We start from the raw sequence: 21,690 nt of genomic DNA on the forward strand, positions 1-21,690 counted from the left end.
GTACAACGAGTATAAAATTAAAAAGTTGCGAATCACGATGGAATTTAAGTCACTACTCGTTGGCTTTGACTTCCTGGTCTTTTGTATAATCACAATCATTGTCCACCCATTACCGGTCAATTACAAGGGTCTCCTTGCAGAATAAGAAGGGTATGCTACCCCGCTGTCAAAGTACAGAATTAAAACACTTTTGAGAAAAAGCCATGCTTATTTTTAATTACAAGCACCATTGCTGTGTTACCATCTGTAAGGCGGGATCGCCCGTGTTATAAATATCCCTATCCCTACTTACTAATATTATAAATTGAATGTAAGTTTGTTTGTTACACTTTCACGCGAAAACTACTGAACCGATCTTCATGAAACTTTTTATACATATTCTTGGAGGTATTAGAAATAATATAGTATACTTTTCATTGAAAAAAAAATTACGTAAGAAAAATGTTTATGAAAAAATCTCATATATGACTATAGGTGTAGACTATGTAGCAGTATGCTGCCTCCCAAAATTACGCGGGCAAAGCCGCAGTGCACATCTAGTAATAAATAAAAATAAATAAATGGACTACACGGCATCTAGTAGTAGCTTGTGTTATGGGTACTAAGATGACTGATGAATATTTAAATGAATAATATGCATAAATAATTATTATATACATATAAACACCCAGGCACTGAAAAAAAAATACACATGAGGCTTAACACCTACGCGTCTGGTTTATGGAAACGTCTAAGTATACGTTCTTATAGTTCTTTCGCTCAATGCAACCTGCGCAGTAACTATAGCAATTTAAGATAAAAACCCACTGTTGGACATAAGGCTCTGAAGTATAAGATACTACAGTTTATCTCACTCACCTCTCGTAGTCTTTGACTAGCGTAGTTTTAGCTGAAAAGACCTTGACTGCAATCTCACCTGGTGATAAGTAATGATGAGGTCTCAAATATATTAACGGTCTTACCTATTAGGGGTAGGTTATATTAAGCCTTATCGGTTTCCACGGTATCGTACCGAAACGCACCCCTGGCATGTCTGAGAACCTTCTACCAGACAAACTGAACAGAGCATGGTCGAGAAATTTTCTCCAACGTCTTTCTTCTGTCAGTTTTTATTTTTTTTTGGTTTTGTGAAGAAACGTAAAATGCTGTTGTATTTATACATTTGTCGCTCTTGTCGGGCGGATTTTAATTAATGGAATGTTGTTGGCTTCTTCTTAGTGTTCCTAAAGTCCTAGGCTTTGTGGTTTTTATTAAATTCATTATTCATATCGCGTATGTTTGTTCACAATTTAGTAGGCAAACGCAAATATACTCGTAAATAAAATAAAATAAAATCGAGTTAAGTGTCAAAAAAAATGTCATCACAATTTAGTAGACAAACTTAAGCGAGGAAAAATTAGAAGTAAAAGTAGTAAAATAAGATAAACTCGAGTTTAGTGACAAAAAAATGTCTAAAACATTTGAAGATTCAATTAATTTGAATAGAGATGAGAAACTGAACTGTTTTCTGTTTTTGGTACTCTAAATGTTGTTTTTATGTGATCCTAGTTATCGGCATGTGATCTAGCAATCAAATGTTTACGGTTATAGTTTAAACCACGTTTATTCATTAACTCTAACCACGGTTAGCTATTACATGACTGCTCGTATGCGGAACTTCATACAGCACATACTTACGCAAGGTTACGTTTAGATTAACAGTTGAGCCTTGCACTCACCTTGTCCGGTCCATAACCTATATATTATCCAGATAATCTACTTTTAAATTATGGGTAAAACCTTAATAGAAGTTCGGCTTTCGTAGAAGTGTCATGAAACATGTCAATGTCAGGGTTTCTAAGTTTTTAAGTCTTTTCTCACAATCAGATTAAGGCCGTAGTCCACAACGCTGGCAAAGTGCGGTTTGGTGGACTCCACACACCTTTGAGAACATTATGGAGAACTCTCAGGTATACAGGTTTCCTCACGATGTTTTCCTTCACCGTTGAAGCAAGTGATATTTCAATAGCTTAAAACGCACATGGCTTTGAAAAGTTAGAGCTGCGTGCTGGGATTCGAACTCGGAACTTAGCGTAATGGTTGCTAACCTCTGGTAGGAAAAGACACTAGAAGTAGAAGAAATTAAGACACAGCCCTTGTACGTAATCTATATTATGAGGAGTATCTTACTTACACATATTTCGATATAAAATAAATAAAGACCAGCATCTAAGAAAAATCTTATCATAGTATAAAGGATTACGTAAACGATAAAAAAGCTAAGGTTGATTCTTAAATATTTTTAAATGAGAATGCGAGATAGTGATAACAAACAGAACACCCGGCTAAGTTTGTTGTGGGCTTCTTCTTAGACCAGGGCGCGTTTTAAACCCTCGTGACCATCGCCATCACTACTGACTACCACGAGTATGTAAACATTTTGTATAATAATAATAATAATAATAATCATTTATTTCAGGCCCATTTACCCATACAATTTAAGATCAGTAACGACATAATGTTGAATGCAATTAAAATAAATACATGTCGAAAAAAAATTAAACTAAATAAAAAAAAATATATAAAACTAAATTAAATCTAATCCAAATAAACCAATTCAAAAATAGTATATATGTAATGGTATGTAATCAGCGCAGCAAAAGCCCATTTTAATACAGAATAAGTTTCTTTTTTAGTTTTTATAGGTTATTTTTCTTCATAAATAAATAAAATAAATATATTGAATTAATATACCACAACAAATCACACATCGCCATCTAGCCCCAAAGTTAGCGTAGCTTGTGTTATGGGAACTAAGATAGCTGTTGAAATTTTTTATGAATATAATACACATAAATACTTATAATATACAGATAAACACAGAGACACTGAAAAACAATCATGTTCATCAGACAAACATTTTCCAGTTGTGGGAATCGAACCCACGGTTTTGGACTCGGAAACCACGGTCGCTGCCCACTGCGCCAGTCGGCCGTCTGAATATTGTAGTGGTAAACTTATTTGATTTTGAAAAATTTATTTAATAAACATACAGGATGTTTGGTGCATCGTGTGCCAAATCGAATCTGATGATTGGAGGGGTCTTTGGCTATCTCTTCAGCCCTCGTAAAAAAATCTTGCTCAAACGGTTTTTTTTATACTGATTTTAAATTGTTTTTTTAAAAATTGTAAAAATTCTACATTTAAATTTTAATAAAAAATAAAGTTGTTAAGTATTAATTAATTTTCTTTTTAATCTTTAATTTGTAACGTTTTACGCTTCTTTTGAAACTAGAATTACACGCCAGCAACATCTAGTTTTTGTTTTACAGCCCCGCAAAGTTTTTTTTACGTAAAAAAATAAGCTTGAACGTCAACTTTCGGTTTTAATAAAAAAAAAACTAAAAGTGATCATGTTCTTCCAATTTTTTTAAAACATCTCTGGACTGTCCCCTTTCTAATGGTGTGCAATATGCCATGAAAAGTAATTAGTAACATCACTAATTTTCAAATTTTCTATACGGCTTCGGACTACAACTGTAACAATACGTCAAAGATGTCGGGCCTGCATTCGAAACAGGGGTGAACAATTTGAGCAGAATTTGTAAAAATTATGAAATAAATGTTTCAAATGCAATGTATTATTTTTATTTCAAGTAAAACCTACGAAATTTAAAAATTTTACCTGCTTGTGAGTGTTATTTACGCAAACCCTTGTTTTTCTTTCACCTGTTGAATATTAGAAAATTGCGACCAAGTTTAGAAAATTTGAAAATTAGTGATGTTACTAATTACTTTTCATGGCATATTGCACACCATTAGAAAGGGGACAGTCCAGAGATGTTTTAAAAAAATTGGAAGAACATGATCACTTTTAGTTTTTTTTTTATTAAAACCGAAAGTTGACGTTCAAGCTTATTTTTTTACGTAAAAAAAACTTTGCGGGGCTGTAAAACAAAAACTAGATGTTGCTGGCGTGTAATTCTAGTTTCAAAAGAAGCGTAAAACGTTACAAATTAAAGATTAAAAAGAAAATTAATTAATACTTAACAACTTTATTTTTTATTAAAATTTAAATGTAGAATTTTTACAATTTTTAAAAAAACAATTTAAAATCAGTATAAAAAAAACCGTTTGAGCAAGATTTTTTTACGAGGGCTGAAGAGATAGCCAAAGACCCCTCCAATCATCAGATTCGATTTGGCACACGATGCACCAAACATCCTGTATATGTATATTACTCAATGATCAAATTATACAAAATCTGCATACTTTATATCGTGCACTGACTGAATCACTGATGCAATTTACATGGCATTGTTAGTCGGGCAATTATAAATGTTAGCTTTGTTCCATTTTCCATCGAAGCCATTGTTCTGAAGTTTCCAATTTCTTATTAACAGCCGATAAGGATTTATGCAACCGTGGAATGGAATCGCACGTCTCCCATCATATTATACGGCTTAACAGAATGAGTGTAAACTATTTATTACTGCTTCAGACTTGTGTATTTCGGATATTACTAAGTATTGTCGATATTGGATAGAAGCAGGCGTTACTTTGCGGAAATCCATATTATTAGTTGACTTTACAATAAATAATTGTACATAATTACAATTATTCATTGTAAAGTCAACATCTTCTGAGGATGCTCCGGTTTCGGAGTGAAACGTGCGTACATCGTGGGGTACATTGCCGAAGATCTAATTGGTGTGGAGTATAAGGATTGAAGAAATTATAAATTACACCATACAGATTCTCCTGCTTTTACTAAGGTTACTGGTTGGTCCGACAATATTTATTATGAAAATATTGTCGGACCAAACAGTAGCCTTAGTACAAGATTAACAGGCCGAGAGCTTTCTGGTATGTTTTGTTTAACCCTGTATTGTTTTAAGATACCTATCTACCTTAAGCGGTGGTAGCCTAGTGGGTCAGGCTTCGGCTTTCCTTTCGTGGAGACCGAGTTCGAGTCCCGGCACACACCACTAACTTTTCTGAGTTATGCGCGTTTATTTAAATATCGTGTGCTTTTAACGGTGAAGGAAAACATCGCGAGGAAACCTGCATGCCTGAGAATTCTCTATAACGTTCTCAAGGGCGTGTGAAGTCTACCAATCCCCACTTGGCCAGCGTGGTAGACTACGGCCTTAACCCTTCTCAGTCTGAGAGGAGACCCGTGCCCTGTAGTGGGCCGATAATGGTTTGATGGTGATGAGGTTTAAGATGCCCAAGATGCCCTTTTTGCTTCTCTTGATTTTAAGTCCCCAATGAGTAACTTAAATCTAGATTACCGCTAAAATAACGCTCAATACCTAATAACCTTAAAATAAATTCTATATTCTTTCGGTGCGGGGTTTTCAAACTATTGATAACAACTATGACACCGAGAGGTATTTTTGCATCGTTCGAGTCCATTTAGGACTGAAGTGTATCTTTTTGCTTTTTCGGAAGGACATTTGAAGTGTATCGATAATGCAGTCGTATTTATATCGAGATACCCACCAAATCAATGTCATTAACATTGGTTGTTACTCAAATACAATTTAATTGTTTCTTGACAACTATTTATTAATTAAACAACAATTAATAGCCCACTTTATTTACCCACTTTATAAAATTACTTTACATTATCGAGTCCCAAATGTCCACTGATTCTATGAGAGATTTGACCAGCCTATTGGCCATATTATTATAGTGTCATTGACCGTTACTACTCTATACGGATATTTACACTCTTGAAATGACCATTTACATATATTTCATGAAAAGTTTTTAAAATCTACCGGTTGCTAAATAAGCCTATGTATTTGTCACCAATGCTAACATTCAATTAATAAATACCTAACTTATTAGATGGATACTATTTTGCGGTTTTTGGTTTGAACATTTACCTGTTAGTAAATGAATGGAGATTTATGTTAGATAAATAAAACAAGAAGACGTTAACAGTCCAATTTTGGACTAAATACTGAAACCCTTTAAGATTATGGTAAAACCCTACTTTTGACCATAATCTTCACCCGTTGCAGAAAGATTGGTGATCGCAGTAGATGGGTGTAGGAGCCCAGCAGATGCTCCTGCCGTTCTCCGTTATGTCGCCTCGTAAGACACGACACAAGGAGGGTTGGTGACATCTGAGAGAAGAGGCGGGTTGGTGAAAACTGCATTCTGATCAGCTGTCACCACACAGCACACTTTTAAGTTACTCTCAATTATTATTCCAGTAATAGTGTCACACATATATGTTATCTTGACTTCGTCGAAGAGATTTAGGTTCTCTCCCATCCCTTCTCTTCTTAGTCACCCCTGATTTCAATGCTGTTCCTTATTGCTCTAAAATAATGAGGATCAACCGCGAGCGGCAACAACTCGATAGTGTAGGAATGGGAAATATATGTTCCTTCTCTTTTTCCTACACTCTGAATGCTCATATTCATTTTTTATCAATGAATTATTATTTTTTTATAAATTTAAAATGCCTATAAATTTTTTTCGGAACCGACAGGATTTGAACCTGCGACTCTCTGGGCCTGACTCCAATTAAGCTACGGCTCTCCTACCGTCGATGCCGAAATTAGAACATATATGCCTTTCATCAGTCTTATAGCGACTGTAAAAAAAATTAAAAACACTAATAAAAATAATAAAATTATAAAAAAAAAAATTATTGTTAGGTATACTTTTTTTTTTTGATTTTTGATTTTTGGCATGGTGGAAAAGATTTATTGCTACCGCCGATCCTTGGGCGGGACGGAGGTTATATATACCTAAGTCAAGCTTACTTAGTATTCTACGATAGCTGTCATTGCATTGAATGAATATAGCGACTCGGACACGGCGCATGGTGTCTACTGACGTATATTTTTAGTAGTAGACGAAGTTTTATATCTTACTATATTAGAAAAGTCCTCTTTTATACAAGTTTAGTTCCTCTCATCCTCAAATCTAGTGCAATTTAGAATCATTGACTTTAAAGTCGAAGGAAAAGATCGTGCATGTCTGGGAGTTCTCCATGATGTTCTCAAAGGCGTGTGGAGGCAACCAATCCGCACTTCTCATTCTGGGTCGGTAATGGGTAACGTTAAGGCAGTTGGTATATTATGTACTAGCTGTTTACCGCGACTTCGTCTGCGTTTGATTTTGTTTTTTGATGTGGCATTAAATTTAGTTGGAGATCTAAACATTTTAAAATATTCAGTATCGCTAAGCCTTAAATGAGGGGATTGCTGCTGTTCGCTTAGCGGCACGTCTTTGTCTGTAACTAGCCACGGCCAAAATCTCCCACCAGCCCGTCCTAGAGAAAATTAATCTTTATATATATATTTCTTGTGTGCGTATGTATGTCACTGAACTCCGCCTAGACGGCTGGACCGATTTGAATGAATTTTTCGGTATGCGTTTAGGTGGCACCCTGGATGGTTTATATTCACAAATCAGCCCGACAGATGGCTCTGGGGTCAGCTAGTAAATTATAAATTCCCAAAATTGCCCCTGCCGGAATGGAACCCGAGACCTCCTACTTAACTTCACAGCGCTTACCTTTGCGTCAGGTAGTCAAAAATGTTAATCTTTTTTATTAAATTATCGTAATACATTCATTTATTAAACACCCTACAGAAGACCTATGTCCAACAGTGGACGTCCATAGGATGACATGATGATGATGATGAGTTTATTTACAAAAGGCGGCCAAGGTGCGGAAGGCACCTAACCGTGTGAAGTTGGACGATTTGACAATTCGCAAAACAATGCGAAATGCAGAATTTATTCACAATGGATGCCTACTAAGTCGAAGGTCTCTTATCCGTGGATTGAATTGTAATTTTACCTATATACAAGGTATAACCGTATATGTATCTAGATACAATACCTTTATTGTGTGGGCTATTTTAATACAAATAAGTATTAGGTTTTAAAATAGCTCAAGGAATGTTTTATGGCATGAACCCTATTTTTATACCTATTAAAAAAAAAAAGCATTTCTATCTTCACCTAACATAATTTCGAGAGATCCAGTCATCACAGGGGATTTCACGAGTAGGTTTATAAAATGTAATGTGACCCGTATTTTGACTCATTTTAGTTATGTGTGGCTTCGGTCGTAGCTAGTTACCATACCTACGAAGGCCGCTAAGCGATTTAGCGTTCCAGTAAGAACGCGTGGAGACCGATTAGGGCTGTTGATCAAATGTAATTCAAAGGTAGACATTAAAGTTTGTCTCTTCACTCCCTTTATAATTACTAACAGGACAGAAGTTATTTAACCTCTAACGTTCTAAAAGATTACCATTAAATGGGAAAAATTTGAAAAAATTGTGTGATAGCAGAACGTTGCGTGACGAAGACGTGCGCGGGGCGTTTTCCCTGTTCTTAGACACAATGCACTGCATGCAATAATGGCTGAATGAGGGTTCCATCTAAGTATCCCTAACCACCGGGTTAGCTTGCAGTGAAAGGGCTTTAAGTTAAAGTGGAATAATAATTTAAAAAACCCCGGTGCGTCGTATAACCCGGGGGCATCAAAATTCAAAAATTCATTTATTTCAAGTTAACCTAATACAAGCACTTTTGCAACATCAAGTCTGTATGTGAGACTCTACCACCGTGAGGCGATCTTTATTTTTATGTATTGTTCTTTAATTTTTAACAAAAATTAAGATGTTATTCAACTTCAAAAATTCTTTATTCATGAACTATGTAATAGGGCAACTTCAAAAGGTTAAAATAAGTTAAAATAAGTTCGAGAAGCTTTAGAGAATAACATAAAAGATTTTGTGTGATTCTGGTTACATCATTATTTAATTTGCGAGTTGTGACGACATGCCCCTGTTTTAAATTCACCACCGCACCTAGTTATCAATGCCTGAGCTAATTCTAAATGCTTTTTTAAGTGCACACGCTTCATGAATACTAAGTGAGAATAAGTATAGATAGGAATCTTTTCCCTTTCAATTAGAATTGAAGCAACTCTTAAATTGCCTCGAAATACCACCCATGTAACAGTTACAAGAGATTTTGAGAAATAAGTGTTAATTTTTGAGAGGAGTTGATTGTGAAATTATTGATTTCACAATCAACTCTCAAAGATTCTTTCTGTTTATGATTGCCTGCTCTGTTTATGAGTAATAACGTTGTATTACATGTATGTAGCCTATTAACATCCCATAACTGGGCACAGACCTCGTCCCTCACTGGAGAGACGGTTTTAGAGCATAGACCCACCACGCTGCTTCAATGCGGATTGGTGGGCTTTAACCACAATTATGTGATGATAACCAGATTCGACGGCTTAACATGCTTTGAGGCACGGGGGCTGACAATGCGAACTTCCTAACTTCGAGCTGGCGCCGCAGATTCTTTAATAGAAAATACACAGCACTTTTTACAATGGCCGACACAGGTTTCGAACCGAGAACCTCGTGATCTGTTGACCATGCTAACCACTGGACTAACGAGGCAGTTAGATAAAGCATTTTCAATTGAATTTTGGAATTTGGAACCAGAAAAATAGAAAGAAACCAGTAAACTTAGAATTAGAGCTGTCTATAAATTGTTTGCGTTATTACAACACCTGCTAAATACCTACCTACTTCTTCGTACATGCGTAAATAATACGTAAGGTTAGATATTAATTTTACCAGTAGCACAGATTTGCATTTAAATAGAAATCTTAAAACCTTGTTAATGCTTATTACTTTTGGGGGTCGCGCAGGTTTCTTTACTTTTAAAAAATATGGCCGACTCTCTAATCCTATACCACAATCTAAAGAAATACATTTTATTTTATCTTATCTTTATTACCAAGCAAACTTTAAGGAACTTAGTTAAGAATATTATAAACTTTAGTAGGATAGCGATGAGGCCACGAAAAGATGCAAATAAACATACCATACAAATATCACTTTATTAATTTACTTTATAAACTATGACAATATGAACTTATCGTTTTACAACCTCGCAATTCACTTCATAACTCTCTCAAAGAACGATCCAACCCGCCAAGACAAAATCCAATTTCCCGCCAAAACTCCTAGCGTCCAGGTAGAATCCAAGCAATTTGATTGGTTCCCGCCGTTATGCGTCTACCGGCGTTAACCAATCGGAGAATGACAACCGATCGTCTCGTTCAAAAATAAGATTAAATTAAAAAAATAACAAAGAAGTGGAAATTATAATGCTATTTAAATTTAAATCCTAACAATCGACCGTCCTGACAACGTGTGCGCCCTCGCACATGTCGCCAGGAGGCATCCTAACAATCGGAACTTGGCCAGTTGTTTCAATCTTGACATAATTTTAACAATTGAGTACCAAAATATGTTATAAACATCCATTATCATCTTACTATATATTTACATATACATTGGAGTTTAATATAACTAACAAAACAACCACAACCATCAATATTTTAGTAAATAATATAGGTAAAGATTATTTTCTAGACCTATTATACCTTTATAATTATATAAATATAATATTATTCATACTACTTCATAAACATTATATAAATCGACTTGATAAGAAAAACAACGATCGATAAATGTTTTTCATCATAAATGTATTCATTATATTTGGGATCCGAACGATCAATTAATCGAATAACCCATTACGACTCATCCCCTGAACGATCGATTTATCAGGGGAAACCCTACAGACATGCCAACAAGACGATCGATTTACTTGTGGCAGTCAGTGGGCATCATACTCTCTCTCTCTATTTAAGTTCCAGGACACGATCCGATCGATTCTCGTGCCTGGCTCTAGTGTTTTTGCTGTATCAGGGCACGATCCGATCGATTCTCGTCCCTGATTCCAGCTACATCAAGACACGATCCGATCGATTCTCGTGTCTAATCTGCAACAATAGAAAAATGGTTGTCTGTAGTTTTATGCATCAAGCGCTTATAAAACACACAAAACAAAACTTGAACATAAAACATTGTAAACTAAAACCAAATAGAACCAACTTTTATCCAATTTTTTTTTTTTTTTTTTTTTGCTATATTTTAATCAATCCTCATTATAAGTTACTACTGGTAACCGATCCATTCACCTCAAGGCATAAGCAATATGTATCCATAGCATTATACACGATTGAGTTATCTTAATAAGTTAACCCTTTTGCATAAAGTCGTTTGTTCTTTCATCATCATTTCATCAGCGCCTTTGGAAACAGCATTGAGACAGTACCTCTGATGGTGTCCTACCGGCCGGCGCGGGCGGTCGTTATCTGGATGGTGTTATTCAGTCCCCACTGAATATTTCCAGAATGTTAATCCTAATAATTTGCCAATTCTTTCCACCATATTTCGCCGTCATTGCCTCTAAGGAGTCGAGAATGGTAAGATTGTACCCCTGTACCTACTTTGCCATTCAACCTAGAACTTCCTACTGCGATAAGGGTATGCTTTGTGCCCCTATTCAAGCAAAATAGAGTTAATGTGTGAGAAGTGAAATGGTTACCTTCGTCACTCATAATACTGCCTTAGAGCTCTTATCCCATTTAAGAGGTTGGTATTGCTATCGGGCTTAGTAAAACAAAACTTTGTGCAACCCTCTACAAAAACGAGCATGTGCTAATTGACTTTACGAAGGGTACATGAATGGTAAGAAATGGCATATCTGCTTTAGCAATAGGGTAGGGAAGACCTTCATAACGCTTTGAACGCTTTTAACACATGCTTACCTACGGGGTTTCTTTTATCTGACTTAAGGTAACGAAACAACTTATTATCTTTTATTAATAAGTTATCTTTTAAGCCCTGTTAAGGTCCTACAAAGCTCTGTAGTCTGTACAAAGCTGCAGTGTATGCAGCCAATCCTCACTATTAATTAACCTAACCGAAACAATCTGACCCTAAGATTATATTTATCATTCACTGAAAGACAGCCGGTGCTAGTCAAATGGTATCATGATTGTATTGACCATATGAAAGACAAACGAAGTTAGGTGTATACTAAGCACTGAAGTAGGGACTTGGTAGTAGACCCTGAAGTCAAATCGAGTGAAAACAAACAAGCTTAGCCTATGAGTCGAGCTATCACATCGTCTAGGATGGGCATAGAATAGTTCCCTTTAACTCTAATTAATTTTAGCAATATAATCATAGTGGTATTCGACGCACATTCTCAATAAGCTATCCTTTTAACGTAGACTCAATCATACTAGAATACTCTACAAGCTATTCCAGCATTAAAACATTTATTTTACCTTGACACGTACTTCTTCTCTCTCACGGTGTGACAACCTATCTTATTTACATGTTCTTAAGTATTCTTAGTTTGTTAGTTATAGTTCTTAGTTATGTACGATTGAGTAGATATTAGTTTAATATATATATATTTTTTTATTATATCATTCTTACTTGTGCAATTTTGTTTATGTATTTGTATTTAGCTAATTGAATGTAGGTTTATAATAACTTTACACCACCACCAGATTTTTTTTTTTTCTTTATTGCTTTTATAAGTGAATATAAACAGACAAATATTGAGAAAAAGAAAATTTTCTAAAATCGAAAAGGTGACGCAGATGTATTCAGTAGATATATCGAGGTTTGCCTACATTTTCAACTATAAAGTTAGTTTTATGTTTGTTGGAAGCTTTTTGTTGCACTTAGTCAAACTCGATTTATACAAAAATTTATTTTGGTATAATATTTATTTCAAAAGTTGGTTAAAATAGCTTATATCTTGTGTAGTGTCGTTGAAGTCTCTCTTTATTAAAAAACAAAATACTATTGGCTAAGTAATCACGGAATCAAAGAAACTATTAAGTCTACGAAACTTGGAAAGGAAGCCGCCAGAACCAGTGGCGGTACTACCATACAAGCCGAAAAGATATTAATATTTTTAAATAACACTCGTAATATTTTAAAATCTCTTTTTGTTTTTTTTTTTTTTTAACTAATTAAAACATTATTAAAAAAAAAAAAAGTTCTGTCTTGGACGTCCGTGTGTCTGTATGTGCGGATCCCGTATCTTGTGGTCACGATAACTAGCGAAATACTTCACTTATCGAGTTGGTTTTTTTTTTCATAGGCTTTAGTATTTGAGGAATAAAAGCCTATTACTGTTTACGGTATAATTAGATGTAGTTTAATTATTATTTTCAAATAATCTCAATTTTATTGTAATGAATAAGATTATGAGGCGTGGACTTTTGGATTTTCCAACTATTGTATTCTACTTCCGTCTTTGTATTTCTATTGTTCCTAGATAAATAAACCTTTAAGGTCGATAGAAGAGAGTACATTGGCTGTTTAACTCAATATCAACTCTATATCCATCGTGGTCGCGTTAGTACAACCTAGATCTTTACGTCTACAAATAAAGTTAAAAAAAATACTTCAAATTATTGTACAAAAATCTCAATGACCACTAGTAAATAAAAAAATTAATAAATAAATAACAAATTATTACTAAAAGGTGTGAAGCGCCTTTTACCTACCTACTTTTATATAATTTTTCCTTTATGCACACTAAAGACACTCACATTACATTTGACTTTACATTTGATTATAGATTTTAGTTTTTCATGTTTATTAGTGTCATACTTTTTGATTTTGTTTATGATTTACCTCTTAGATGATTTTGTATTTCATGATGTCCTTCAGGGGTTAATAAAGCTTATGTTAATGTAAAAATATCTTTCGTTTGTTTATATATTATATTCTATGTTATTGTCCTTTTTTTTTTGATTATTTTGTTATTGTTTAGTCGTGAGGATTCAGTGACGACGAAGACAACGGGGCTGGCTGAAAACCAGTGCTGCGCTTTTTAGTATGCAGTTATACTGAGCCAGCTCCTTTGTCACACACTTTTTTTTTTTTTTTGTTCTTTAACAAATTTATGTAACATTTTTCTTCTTTCTTTCTTTAATTGAAGACGCAAAAGAATGTTTGTAACGATCGAGCAAATCTTACATTCTCTGCTTATCTATTTCTGGTATTTATAACTGACAGGCTTCTATTTTAAATCAAAATTATCTTAAATAACCATAATCATAAGTGGTTTGATGTTTTTACTTCAACGTCTACTCGTTTTGCCCTGCACAAAAATGAACTACCTGAAATCCAGCAAGGTTCGCAACAAGGGAACTGTTATACTGACATGTCAACTTTCAGAGCGATAGAGACCACCACAAATGAAATATTGCATGGTCGGCTTACCCTCAAGACTTTTTCTTACGATGCCGTTTCCCTTAAAATTATGTTCAAGTCTTGCCTTACCGATACTGCGCCATGGATCTCTACCACTCATGCCGTACTAATTCCAATCAAAGATTCTTGTATCAAAAGTGACATCTTCCTGCCGATATCCATGAACTGGAGCTTAGTTGCAACTTTAGAAACGATAATATGGGGCTGTTTCGGGTATGGCTGATCTTTGAGGATAGATATAGATCTTTTAGCAAATTGCCAAATATAACTTTACATAGAACACGAGCGTATACTCCATTAACACTAATTCTATAATCATTTTACATTGCCGAATCCCCGTAATAAAGACGGTATATACTCGTAGTCATGAGCCACACCTAACTCCTTAACTAAGGATTCCTTCACCAGCCTAATCTCACTGCCGAAAACGACAAATGTTTGACGTGACGTGCCGTTTATTTGCCCATTTTTCATTAATTTTCAAATAAAAAGAGAGAGGGAATTCTTTTCCTGAGACAAATAGTTTTGGTACGAGTTCTTGCTGCTTATCAAAAATTGCAATAACTAATCAGGAACGAAATACTAGAGCACCGGATTTTAAACTCCTTTCACTGATATCATGAATAACTGCACGCCTATCAACTATATCGCTTTTCATAAAATTAAATTTCTATAGGTATTATACCTGCTCTTCCTTTTAAGTATATCCCTTAAAGCCTGGCCCTAATTTTGCTCGCAAGGAAAACATTTACTAATTTCTCTTGCCATTTCGGCCCGGTAACAAAACTGAATTTAGGTCTTCCTACCATATTTTGTCAAGGCCTTGGAGTTTCTTTATAGCAAAATGAGTGACAGTTTTATTTATTTTTTTCCAACCGTATACATAAGCAAAATCATTGTTTTCTTTTTAGCCAAACATCTATCCTTTGGTTTGGTGGAGGGAGTCGAAATTGAAACTATATTTGGGTTCAACTGTTTGGAAAGAACTTCAGTACCTACACGGTTGAGACGTCAAACTGTCCTTAAGACATTTCAAAACATTTCTTAGAATCGGAAAGACGACGTGACCTTTTATCATATCTCGCGACGCCACGACGCGCCGCCCGGCAGGATGCACTGCGCCGGCCCCAGCCTCTGCCCGCCGCGCCGCCCAGCAGGATGCACTGCGCCGTCTCTGCCCGCCGCGCCGCCCGCTGATCTCAGGACACGTGGTCGCTGCGTTGACTGCGACTTGAATGTTGCCGCGGAGTAGCCCGGTGCGAAGTCATAGCTGGCGCGGTGTAGCGGCTGCGACTTCTATTGTTGCTCTCGCAGTTGCAGTAACAGCCTCTCCTAAATCTTCACCCGCTCACGGCTTGGCTCTAGCTCCCGACTCAGGACCCGAGAAGATCTGCGTGCACATAGCCAGCTACGGCTCCGCTCCCTCAGTCGGCTCCGGCTTCGATATTCCACGGGTAGGGTCAGATACAAGAAAACAAAGTTTAAGTTTGAATTTTTTTTTTTTTAAATAAACTTAACAAGGGGTGTAGACATCTGCGCGTAACAAATAAATACAAATGAAAAATAAAGAATTCGATTCCATTGTTTTTGTTTTTTTTTTGTAAGATTTAGAAACATGTCACAAATTCTCAAATCACCGTTACGTAGAAAGTGACTGTTAATATTAAATTTTTATCATATTTGCGATAGCCTGAATGCCATAATAAGTTAAACCTACGTTTGGTACATTTGAAAATAATGTCTATCGGAAAAATAATATCAGATCCAGAGCTCGGTAATTTATGGGATCTTATTTTTATATAACCTACAATATGAGTATGTAAATATACTGTTACAAATGAAATTAAAACTCACTGAAAAAATATTGCAAAATAGGCACTGAGTCCGTGCACACTCAATTAGGTTAACAACATAAATATTAATCGTACATGTTATTATGACATAACCATAATGATTGTTAGTAACATTTCGCGTAGCTAAATATTATTATAAATTAATTAAACAGCTAATAAAATTATATAATTGGGCGTGTACTTACGCGTTGAAAAGGTAACGCTGTCTTGTCACTTCTGAATTATTATAAACTTTAGTAGGATAGCGATGAGGCCACGAAAAGATGCAAATAAACATACCATACAAATATCACTTTATTAATTTACTTTATAAACTATGACAATATGAACTTATCGTTTTACAACCTCGCAATTCACTTCATAACTCTCTCAAAGAACGATCCAACCCGCCAAGACAAAATCCAATTTCCCGCCAAAACTCCTAGCGTCCAGGTAGAATCCAAGCAATTTGATTGGTTCCCGCCGTTATGCGTCTACCGGCGTTAACCAATCGGAGAATGACAACCGATCGTCTCGTTCAAAAATAAGATTAAATTAAAAAAATAACAAAGAAGTGGAAATTATAATGCTATTTAAATTTAAATCCTAACAAGAATTTATTATATTACAACTCAGCAACAAAGTTGTTACCTGCAGATTTGTAGATTAGTATTTAAATATCATTATTAACTTAGTTCAATTAGTACTTAAATAGTTAATAATGCAAGTCAATATAAAAAGGCAAATCGATTTTGTCTCAATATTAATAAACCTACTTGCAAAATATTCACAAAAAAAACTTGTTTCCTTTGATTAATATGAATTTATGAAACAATAGTTTTTTAAAACGTGACTTTTATTTGAAAATCTAATCATTATGTACCAAATCACTACATAGTTTTATAAATATAACCTAAAATAAACTATTTAAAACTAAATAAAATCTAAAACGTCCTCGAAACCACCGCAGCGAGGCACAGTTTTTAAGATGCTGGCAGCATTGCCCCTTTGGATGGCCAAACTAATTCGTTGGCCAAGGTAACTGCCCGCTCTAGGATCACCGGTAGACTGGATAACCCTTTTCGATAATTCTTTGAAAAGAGCTCTTGCCTCCGGACCCACGGTCCCAAAGTCTCTACTCCAAAGGGCACAAAAATGAAGCTGCTATCCAGGTTTTCATATTTACGCCTCTTGGCCTGCTCGGCACTGGTAGCAGCCGCACCCACCATTGACGAGGTGGCCTGGATGTGTGATGCAGCTAGGGTATCAACACAAGTTGCATAAGTGACCTTCCAAGCCTTTAAGGTCATACCATCAGGTCTACATAGTTGCTTATATTATTTATTGATTAATAATATATTCAGTTTGTTTATTTTTACATTAAAATATACACACCTGCAACACCTGTTTTATGTGTGTAACTACCTGATTTCACCAGTCCTGGTATTGAGTATAATTTTGTGACAGATCCTAACCAGCTGCGACATGCTATCGTCATACAGCGACTAATGTACAACCGCCGCTGTCAAATCATGTGGAGATAACCGGTTTACAACTTGAAACGTGTTCGGTTATGATTTAAAATAACTTTTAAGGTGATATCATAAATAAAGATACCAGAATTCACAGAAACACTTGGGGTGCTGCTATTTCTTTTTTTTTTTTTAAATATTTTGGCAAACACCGCGCCTAGAAACTTCTTTAACTTAACCAATTATCAATCGAAATTTCCAATCTTAATTCACGTGTTGACCTTAATCGTAGTTCAAAGATTAGTTGTTATTGTTTGTCGTTTAGCACAACAAGATCAGTAAATTTTAGAGATCATAACGAGTCAATTGGTCCTGAAGGTAATTGGGCTTGCTCGAATTCACAGGAACGCCACTATGGACAACCTGTCAGAAAAATATTACGGAAGGACATAATATCCTAGTTATATATATAATAGCCTAGATTTTTGACCAGGAATGTTTTCTTCTGTTCTCTTCTCTCTGATCCTGCAGAATAAAACAAAAAAAAACGCGATCGTTCACTCATTTATTACCCCAAATATTCATGTTTTAATTTTTTGACCAAGAAAAAACTACAGTTTACAGAAGACGAACTCGGCATTGAAATAAAGATTTTGCCTGGAATTAAATTTCACACAAACAAGATTATGTATAATGGTTCCAAATACTATGTCGTGACATTATATTAAACGTGTTCTATGTTCTTTACAGGAATCATTGTCAGAGTGGGAGCGCGGGTCGGGAGATGTGCAGGCCCCAGCGCCGATGGCAGGTGGGCTCGGGCGGAAGTGGAGCACACGAAGTGCGCATGCGCAGGACACCACCGGCGATGACACCTCGCACAGCGTTAACGCCACCGACTCGTGTAAACTGCTTGTTGTAAGTACTTTATTGTAGCTTAATCTATTATCCTCATTTCGCATCCTTACTATCATTAGCCGATATCGCATCAGAGGGCGAGGGAGAAAGCTATGCTGGGTGCGTTTCTTAGCGATCCATCAGACTTGGGGAGATCTGTAGAAGAACTAGAGTTACCGACATAGCTTCAGTGGCAATGCGTGAGGTAAATTCTCACCAATTGCCGGAACTCGGAAAACCGATGGACGTTGGGGTCCCAAGTTGCTGGAATGGCGACCTAGCATCGTAAAACGCAGCGTTGCCCACGAGGTGGACAGATAGCTCAGGACCGCGGATTTTGGAACTCTCTACAAAAGACATATGTCCAGCTATGTCGGCATCGGTAAAAGTGATGATCGATGGTCGGTACGGGACAGAGTAAGAGTCCTTACATGCCCTGCGTAATGCAGACCGTGCCACCAGCCATAAATACCTATACGATATGTTGCCCGCGTTCTTCGTCCGCTTTTATTACGGTATTTTATAAATCCCATAGTTAACTTTCTGTTATCCTGAAATAAGAAGTAGCCTTAGTTACTCTACGTTTTTTCAACTAACTCTTTGCCTCAAATACTGCGTGAAGGAAGAACAAACAAACAATTCTGCATTTGTAATATTAGTAAGGTATTGGATAGAAGCAGGCGTTACTTTGCGGAAATCAATAATATACTATGAAAATTAAGCTTAATTTGCTATAAGTACTCTGCGAGCAGCAGGAGAATCTGTTTGGTGTAATTTATAATTTCTTTAATCCTTATACTCCACACCGAAACCTTGTAAGTAAATTGTTAAGTCTTAACGATTATTCATTGCAAAGTCATCATATCCTGAAGATGCTCCGGTATCGGAGCGAAACGTGCGTAGAGGGTACATTGTCGAAGATCTGTTTGGTGTGGAGTATAAGGATTGGAAAAATTTTAAATTACACCATACAGATTCTTCTGCTGTTCGCTGAGTTTAGCAAATTAAGCTTAATTTTCATAATATATTAGTAAGTGTTGGACAGATTAGGCCGTGTTCCTTGTATACCCTGCGAAGTGTTGCTGTTTGTAGGCGATGGTTTTCCACATTTAATCGGAAGGCCGTCCGCTAATAACTGGTTAAAAAAAGGGCTAAAATGGCAACCCCGCACCGGTAAATGCAAGGTTGGTCGACCCAGCACCGGTAAACGCTGCGATGGTCGACCCAAAACGGGTAAACGCAGCGTTGGTTGGCCCCCAACGAGATGGATAGACGACATCAAGCGAGTCGCTGTGAGCCACTAAAAACGAGCGTCCATGGATTTGGAAGCTCTCTACTAAATGCCTGTGTTGATTTGACATATGTGGAAGTGATAATGATGTTGATGATGAAAAAAAAGTAAAAACTCTGCAGTTCTGGAGTAATTTCTTGACTAAAGCATGACCTGCAATACTGTCCCTTCACCTAGCAAGCAGTGGCGTGCACTTCATACATGCGCAAAAGCACTGCATACCCTAAAAAATTCTATTACTCATAAAGGGGAAGGATTTTTCCATTTAATGCCATTTTCCTTCTTTATGCATACCCTGGTCAAAAACCCTGTCCACGCCACTGCTAGCAAGCTACTGTATACAAGTAATAAAACACTGTTAGTTTAAAATAACACATGTTTCACATTCGTTGCACGTTTAGTTTCACTTTAGCTTCGAAACCTTTAGAGACGCGGCGCCAGAGACACGTGACGCCGCGACGTGTGCGTGACGGCGAGGGTGACCATAAGTTCGTAACTTCATTCACTTTTAACCGTGTACCGTTAGCAAAAAAAAATACGCGCCGCTTATGGGACGCTGCAGCCTTTACATCAAGGCATCAAGACGCATGATACAAATTAAAAAAAATCCTATGCAATTAATTCATAAACGGCAGAAGTGAAACTGAAAATTAGCGTACGAGAGATTGAGTTAAATATATAATGTCACGAGTATTAGGATATATGGAAGCTTTATTATTTTTTACCAAGCTTTAAAATTATTTAAAACTAATATAAAGGATATCTTCATGAGAAGCGGCTCATGATGCCGCCGCTAGTTCAGTATTCGGTAGGTTTTTGTCTAGTAAGCTACGAACATTCCCCGCACTCTTTCGGGGCTAAATGCATCAGTCAGCAGTGCAGTTACCCCACTGTGACACGTTTGCGAATCCTTGGAACACCGTTGTTAACCATTGCCTACAGAACTGTGAGAAATGTAATAGCACCATGCTTATGGCATAACATGGTTGCGTAGGAAGATAGCATAATTACTAGTTGGTGAAATATATAAAGTTAATTATAGGTATAAAGTTAATTGAATTCTTATAGTTATGTTTTTTGATTTTCTTTTTCTTTTTTTGTTTTCGTTTTAATCTGTTTAATTTAATCTGCTATGTATTCAATTAGTGTAATCGGTGTTAACCGTACTAATTGAAAATAAATAAATACATTATATTTAGTTAGTTATAATCTAAAACTCTGTATTTATACCCAACATATATTTGTTTGTTGGTTAATAATAATGTTATCAGTAGCAAACTAAAATAGTTAACAATTTATTAGATTTAAGTATTACAAATATCACATATTATTTGATTAAAGTACTGTATGTTTCCACAAAAGAAATAAATATGTTAATGTAAAATACTATATTACCTATTGCTCAGTTTTCATGGTAACTAAAATAGAAAACAAAATATGTAATGTATACTATCTCATTCTCACCCCTACATTTATATGACTTTCTTTATCGCGACATATTTTCAATTCATCGAGTTCCAAACCAGAACGGTTCTAAACATTTTCTGGGAAAGTTTAAGATTCTTACAAAACGCCGTACAATTTTTTACCACGCATGTAATGCGGCAAAACAAATAATAAATTCCTATTAAGAATTAACTGACCAGCTTTGTCAAAATGTCCTATTTGAACTATTTCCTTGCATTAAAGTTGCGGAATGCAAAAAGCCAAGGGCGCAGCTAAAAATTTTTTACGACGCATTTGTCCTTATTTGCCTTAAACTTTATGCAATGATGGTCACCCCACCGATACCTACGCGCTGCAATAAATTATTGTTAAAAACTACAAAAACGTATCAATATTCAGCTCATGAGCCGTTTGCCAATTTTGAACTCACGTAACAATGACCACAGACCAACCTTGTTCTTAAAACAGTTGCATTAACTAGACCCTATACAATCATGTGTACTACGACACTGACGAAATATATACATACATTTTTGACGACCTCTCTAGCGTGTTATTATAAAAGGAGGTCGCGATGCGATCTCAAGCGGTTGCTATTTGGGAATTTA

General features: G+C 35.9%; 1 protein-coding gene across 1 annotated transcript in view; it reads left to right on the forward strand.

The window, feature by feature from the left end:
• LOC120637790 overlaps positions 1-21,690 on the forward strand; it is a 99,476-nt gene that overhangs the window by 67,881 nt on the left and 9,905 nt on the right. Inside the window, exon 3 of the mRNA XM_039909805.1 lies at positions 18,199-18,366. Within this exon, the coding sequence (XP_039765739.1) occupies positions 18,199-18,366 (168 nt within the window). The remainder of the gene's footprint in view (positions 1-18,198; positions 18,367-21,690) is intronic.

This window comes from Pararge aegeria, chromosome 4 (genome assembly GCF_905163445.1).
Source record: "Pararge aegeria chromosome 4, ilParAegt1.1, whole genome shotgun sequence".
Lineage (NCBI taxonomy): Eukaryota > Metazoa > Arthropoda > Insecta > Lepidoptera > Nymphalidae > Pararge > Pararge aegeria.